Source organism: Sapajus apella, unplaced genomic scaffold, assembly GCF_009761245.1.
Source record: "Sapajus apella isolate SASKATOON/1434 unplaced genomic scaffold, GSC_monkey_1.0 scaffold62, whole genome shotgun sequence".
Classification (NCBI taxonomy): Eukaryota; Metazoa; Chordata; class Mammalia; order Primates; family Cebidae; genus Sapajus; species Sapajus apella.
Genome location: NW_022437002.1, coordinates 802,064 through 808,938, shown reverse-complemented (window position 1 = coordinate 808,938; position 6,875 = coordinate 802,064). Strand labels below are relative to the sequence as shown.

The 6,875-nt window shown below is 43.4% G+C and overlaps 1 protein-coding gene and 1 non-coding gene across 8 annotated transcripts in view; both read right to left on the bottom strand.

Moving 5' to 3' along the window:
• The window catches only part of GMEB1 (glucocorticoid modulatory element binding protein 1), a 51,001-nt gene that overhangs the window by 28,980 nt on the left and 15,146 nt on the right, over positions 1–6,875 (bottom strand). For 4 of the 7 annotated variants that reach the window (XM_032246600.1, XM_032246603.1, XM_032246602.1 and 1 more), the window contains 2 exons: positions 2,831–2,943; positions 1,246–1,370 (listed from right to left, as the gene is read on the bottom strand). In XM_032246600.1, coding sequence (XP_032102491.1) covers positions 1,246–1,370; positions 2,831–2,943 — 238 coding nt within the window. The remainder of the gene's footprint in view (positions 1–1,245; positions 1,371–2,830; positions 2,944–6,875) is intronic. The other 3 variants (XM_032246604.1, XM_032246605.1, XM_032246606.1) reach the window with 2 other exon arrangements.
• On the bottom strand, positions 3,223–3,350 carry LOC116529641. Its single transcript, XR_004259578.1, has one exon.

Genomic DNA, 6,875 nt, shown 5'->3' with positions numbered 1-6,875 from the left:
GGGTTCAGGCAATTCTCCTGCCTCAGCCTCCTGAGTAGCTGGGATTACAGGCATGCGCCACCATGCCCAGCTAATTTTTTGTATTTTTAGTAGAGATGGGGTTTCACCATGTTGACCAGGATGGTCTCGATCTCTTGACCTCGTGATCCACCCGCCTCTGCCTCCCAAAGTGCTGGGATTACAGGTGTGAGCCACCGCGCCCGGCCAATTTTTTTTTATTTTTAGTAGAGACAGGGTTTCACCATCTTGGCCAGGCTGGTCTGGTCTTGAACTCCTAACCTCATGATCCACCCGTCTCGGCCTCCCAAAGTACTCAGATTATAGGCATGAGCCACTGCGCCCGGCCTGCAATTATATTTTTATCAATTTTTTTTTTTGGGCGAGTCAATCTAGTAATTCTTTTCTTTTCCTTTCTTTTTATCGAGACAGAGTCTCACTCTGTCACCCAGACTGGAGTGCAACAGCGCAACCTTAGCTCACTGCAACCTCCACCTCCTGGGTTCAAGCGATTCTCACACCTCAGCCTCTAGAGTAGCTGGGACTACAGGCACCTGACACCATGACTGGCTAAATTTTGTATTTTTAGTAGAGATGGAGTTTCACCATGTTACCCAGGCTGGTATTGAACTCTTGACCTCAGGTGATTCACCCACTGCAACCTCCCTAAGTGCTGGGATTACCAGCATGAGCCACCTCACCTGGCCAATTTTTTTTTTTTTAAGATGCAACATTTTCCAGCCCAGGCAACACATGAAAACCCCATCTCTACAAAAAATTAGCCAGGCACAATGGTGCACACCTGTAGTCCCAGCTACACAGGAGGCTGAGGTGGGAGAATCACCTGAACCCAGGAGGTTGAGGCTGTAGTGACCCAAGATCATGTCACTGCACTCCACCCTGGGCAACACATGAAGTCACTGTCTTAAAAAAAAAAAAAAAAAGAGAGAGAGAGAGAGAGAGAACAATGTCTCAATATGTTGCCCAGGTTGGTCCTGAGCTTCCGGGCTCAAGTGATCTTCCCACCACCTTGGTCTCTTAAAGTGTTAGGATTACTGGTATGAACCACCACACCTAACCCAAAGTTCTTATTTTTTCTATTGTGACACATTAGAACAATAGCCCCCCCAACACACACACACACACACACACAACCCTGATACAGTAGAAGAGAAAAAGGAGGCACTGAAATCGCCCTTTAAAAACAAGGAGTCTCAAAATTGTCTTCAGCATAGAGAAGATGATTACCTTGACACACTTCACGTTTATTCCCGGACACACAAACTTCTTCCAGAGGAGGATGGCTTTGCTCTCCCCACAAGTTATGGGGTAAGCAATTTCCATATCCTCATTTGCTTCTATAGTGCCTGCATCTGAAAACAGAAAAAAAAATCAGTTATTTATCGAACAACTCTTCCCCAAAGCTTAAATTCAAAATCTCTAGTCTCCTGGTTCCTCTGAGGGACTAACACTTCACAATCTTTCTGGTATTAAGAATCCTCTGGAAGAAGTTTGGCTGAACAGCTATCTCTTCCCAAGCTCCCACAGTATGCCAGACACTATACTATATACTTTTACATACTTAAATCTTATTTAGTTCTTACAACAATCCTGTGAGGCAGTGATTGTTTCCTAGGTGTGTATGTGCATTTTTGTTTGTTTATTTTATTTTTTGTGAGATGGAGTCTCACTCTGTCACCCTGGCTGGAGTGCAGTGGCACGATCTCGGTTCACTGCAACCTCCGCCTCTAGGTTTCAAGAATTATCCTGGCTTGCCCTTCCAAGAGCTGAGATTACAGCCATACACCACATACCACCAGGCCCGGATAACTTTTGTATTTTTGGTGGAGACAGGGTTTCACCATGTTGGCCTGGCTATACTCAAACTCCTGACCTCAAGTGATCCACCCACCTCGGCCTCCCGAAGTGCTGGGATTATAAGCATGAGGTACCTCGACAAATATAGGTGGTTTTTAAATTAATTAATTTATTTATTTATTGTTTCCTAAGTGTTCAATATAAGCATATGGGCCTCCAAAAGGCTAACTGACTTTCCCAAGGACATACTAAAAGGTGAGGAATAGGGATTTAAACTCAGGTTTGTTAAATTTCAAAGTTTCTTTTTTTTTTTTTTAATTCTTTTTTAATTTTATTAAATTTCAAAGTTTCTTTCCAGTTTTCTTCTAGTCAATACCTCATCAGTCATCATCAACAACTTCTTTAATGACAGGGATCAACTTTGAGGCTCCAATTTCTAAGTGGGATTTTTTTTTTTTTTTTTTTTTTTTTTGAGATGGAGTCTTGCTCGGTAGCCCAGGCTGGAGTGCAGTGGCGCGATCTCAGTTCACTGCAACCTCCACCTCCTGGTTCCAGTTCAAGCAAGTCTCCTACCTTAGCCTCCCAAGTAGCTGGGATTACAGGTGTGAGCCACCAGGGCTGCTAATTTTTGTATTCTTAGTAGAGACGGGGTTTCACCATGTTGGCCAGGCGGGTCTTGAACTCCTGACTTCATGATTCGCCTGCCTCAGCCTCCCAAAGTGCTGGGATCACAGGCGTGAGCCACCGCGCTTGGCCTCTATGTGGTATTTTTATAGATAAAAAGTCTTTTCAGTTACCCTTCCAAACTGATGTTAACCAACCAATTGACGACCCTAGCATCTTAGGGAGTGGTTTCTCTAGAAGTACCACCATCAAATTGAGGGCTGTAGTACTGGTAAGGGCACACTGGGATGGGAGAAAAACATAAGGTACAGATGGCAAGAAAACTTGACCAAGGAAGCTAAGGTCAAAGGTATTAGAATAACAACAACAACAACAACAAAAAAAACCTTACCAATCCCTTCTTCAATTTTGTGTATCGTGTGCGTTTCTACTGCTACAACTGCTGTGTTGTTCTCCGACCCGGCTTCATATATCCTGTTGTAAAAGTGTCCATCGATAAACAAACTACATAAATCATGAAAAAATTAATATTCACAGCATGGGATTAAGAAATTTGTTTTAATCTATCTCAAAAGAAATAAAATAGATACACTTTATAACTCTGACTTGTTTCCCACTGTATTTAAACTCCAAACTTCCCAGGATTGCTTAGCAGCTTCTACCATGGAAATCAATCAACAACTCTCCTAACCTCAAAAGAAAGTAATTCTTGCTACTTATTTATTTACACCATCACTTACTACTGTATTACACCAGAGTTTTCCCTTCATAAATTTATTTTTTAAATGTCAGTAGTGGAACGATCCATGCTTTTTACTTGCAAAGGGTGAACAGAAAGCTACCACATTTCTCTAGGACATTTACAAAGAGCTACTTTCACTTTGAGAAGAAACAATAAAAATAAATGTCTGCTCCTTTCACAGATTTAAATGGGCCAGGCATGGTGGCTCATGCCTGTAATCCCAGCACTTTGGGAGGTCACAGTGGGCAGATCACCTAAGGTCAGGAGTTCAACACTAGCTTGGCCAACATGGCAAAACCCCGTTTCTACTAAAAATGCAAAACATTAGCTGGGTGTGGTGGCGGGTGCCTATAATCTCAGCTACTCGGGAGGCTGAGGCAGGAGAATCAACTGAATCCGTGAGGCAGAGGTTGCTGTGAGCTGAGATTATGCCACTGAACTCCAGCCTTGGCAAGAAGAGCAAAACTATGTCTCAAAAAAAAAAAAAAAAAAAACTTTAAATGCTCGTAACACAGTATTGCTTCAAGTACACAATTAATTCATATTATGGAATTAGCCTGAGAAGACTAAAAAGCAATACCAGCAGATAGTTTGAGACAGGAAGAACCATACTGACTAAAAAGCTGATGTCCCTTGTTGGAAAATGTATATTTTGCTGGGGGTGGAGGAGAGGGCGTATTTTTTTTTTGTATCTTTTTTTTTTTTTTTTTTTTGAGAGAGTCTTATTCTGTTGCCCAGGCTGAAGTGTAGTGGCACGATCTTGGCTCACTGCAACCTCTGACTCCTAGGTTCAAGGCATTCCCCTGCCTTAGTCTCCCAAGTAGCTGGGACTACATGTGTGCCACCACTCCCGGCTAATTTTTGTATTTTCAGTACAGACAAAGTTTCACAACGTTGGCTAGGCTGGTCTTGAACCTCTGACCTCAGGTGATCCACCCGCCTCGGCTTCCCAAAGTGCTAGGATTACATGAGTGAGCCACCACGCCCAGCTCATATTAGCATCTTTTAAGGTACCAAGCTACTGACATGGGCTAAGCCTAATGGGAGAAAAGTAAGAGAGAAACTATAGCCAACGTAACTAGGAATGACTAGAGGCACCACTTAGAGGTTATATAATATAGATCTCTCCAAGATGGGCTCGGATAACGTAACTTGATACATCAACATCCTTTAATTTCTATAATAAACCTATGTGCTAATTATTGCATCTTGTTACTTGAAAGCACTGCTTGAATAATCTTTTCTGTATCAATGACTATCTACCTCCACAGTGACACCTCTAGCTCAGACCTCCCTTCTGAATTTCACATCCAGACATAGCCAACTGCTAAATGAATAAATACATTTGGAAGTCCCAGAGGACTTTGTCGAATTCATTAAGTCTAAAATAACCACTAAATTCTCTTCCTTTTCCCACCCATCCTCAAATTACTCTTCTTCCTATACTGTTAATGGCACCTTCCCTTGTTAATGGCACCACCCAGCACACTGTAGGCAGAAATCTAGGAATTACACTTGATTTGTTTTTTTTCCTTCTTCTCAACTCCATATAGTCGGTCACCAAATCCTGCTGGATGCATCACTTTAACACTATCCATCCTTCCTGTCTCTATGTCTACTGCTACTTGCCTTAACTCAGGCCTCAACATTTCTAGACTAGTATCCTTGCAACTAATTAATCTTCTACATTCTCACCAGATTGATTATGTGATTTCCTCTTTAAAATCCCTCAAACACCCTCTCTCCTCGTAAAGCTCCAAATCCTTTATATGATACTTAAGCCTCTTCAATATCTGGCCCCTAGTTTCAACTCTTCCCAAATCTCACCTTAAAATCCAAGTTTCAGCACTACCAAGCTATTTGTGGTTCCCAAAAGTGACATCTTTTTTTTTTTTTTGAGACAGAGTCTCATTGTTGACCAGGCTGGAGTGCAGTGGCACGATCTTGGCTCACTGCAGCCTTTGCCTCCCGGGTTCAAGCAATTCTCCTGCCTCAGCCTCCTGAGTAGCTGGGACTATAGGCGGGCACCACCACGCCTGGCTAATTTTATATTTTTTAGTAGAAACGGGGTTTCATCATATTGGACAGGCTGGTCTCAAACTCCTGACCTCATGATCTGTTCACCTTGCCCTACCAAAGTGCTGGGATTACAAGCATGAGCCACTGCACCTGGCTCATCTTCTTATATCTTCTATCTTTCTCTGACTTCTGCCCCTTCCCAGAACATTCTTCTCCACCTGTCTTTTTTTTTTTTTTTTTTTTAGACAGGGTCTTGCTCTGTTGCCCAGGCTAGAATGCAGTGGTGTGATCATAGTTCACTGCAGCCCTAACCTCCCTGGCTCAAGCAATCCTCTACCTCAGCCTCTTGAGTAGCTGGGACTGCACGCATGTGACACCATATGTGGCTAATTTTTGTATTTTTTTTTTTTTTTGAGACAGAGTCTTGTTCTGTTGCCAGGCGCCAGGCTGGAGTATAGTGGCGCAATCTCAACTCACTGCAATCTCCGCTTCCTGGGTTCAAGTAATTCTCCTGCCTCAGCTTTCCTAGTACCTGGGACTACAGGCGGATGCCACCACGCCCAGCTAATTTTTGTTTTTAGTAGAGATGGGGTTTCACCATGTTGGCCAGGATGGTCTCGATCTTGACATCGTCATCCGCCCACCTCAGCCTCCCAAAGTGCTGGGATTACAGGCGTGAGCCATGCACCCAGCCAATCTTTGTATTTTTTTTTATAGAGACAGGGTCAGTATTCCTATGTGACCCAGGCTGGTCTTGAACTCGTGCACTCAGCTGATCCTCCTGCCTCTGCCTCCCAAAATGCTGCGATTACAAGCATGAGCCACTGCACCTGTCTCCTATCTGTCTTTTAATAAGTAGCCTCTAGGATGCTTTTCTGTCCCTCCCAGTCCCTTCAGTATAATCACTTACTTCCTCCTTTGTGACCCAGATGTACTTTGGGTTTTGTCATAATACCTATCACTGATAATAAATGATTGTTTATCTGTCTGTCTCCCCGTGAGCACAGGCTAAGAGGTCCCCAACAGCACAGAGTATGTTTTACTCATTTATTCAATTTTGTATGCCCACCATGTAGTTTATTGACTGGAACATGGCAAAGCACCCAATAAATGGCTATTCAGGGAATGAGGATTGTGATAAACATGAGAAACACTCCTTCAAATAAGATTGTTAAACTCATCCTAAACTGACCATTATGTGAAAAATCTCTTAAAATAATACATCCTTGGCCAGACACAGTGGCTCACACCTGTAATCCCAGCACTTTGGGAGGCTAAGGCGGGTGGACCACGAGGTCAGGTGTTCAAGACCAGTCTGACCAACATGGTGAAATCCCGTCTCTACTAAAAATACAAAAATTAGCTGGTGTGGTAGCACGCGCCTGTAATCCCAGCTATTCTGGAGGCTGAGGCAGGAAAATCACTTGAACCTGGGAGGCAGAGGTTACAATAAGGCTAGTTGAGCCACTGCACTGCAGCCTGGGTGATAGAGCAAGACTCCGTCTCAGAAAAAAAAAAAAAATACAGCCAGGCTTGGTGGCTCAAGCCTGTAATCCCAGCACTTTGGGAGGCCGAGGCGGGTGGATCACGAAGTCAAGAGATCGAGACTATCCTGGTCAACATGTGAAACCCCGTCTCTACTAAAAATACAAAACATCAGCTGGGCATGGTGGCG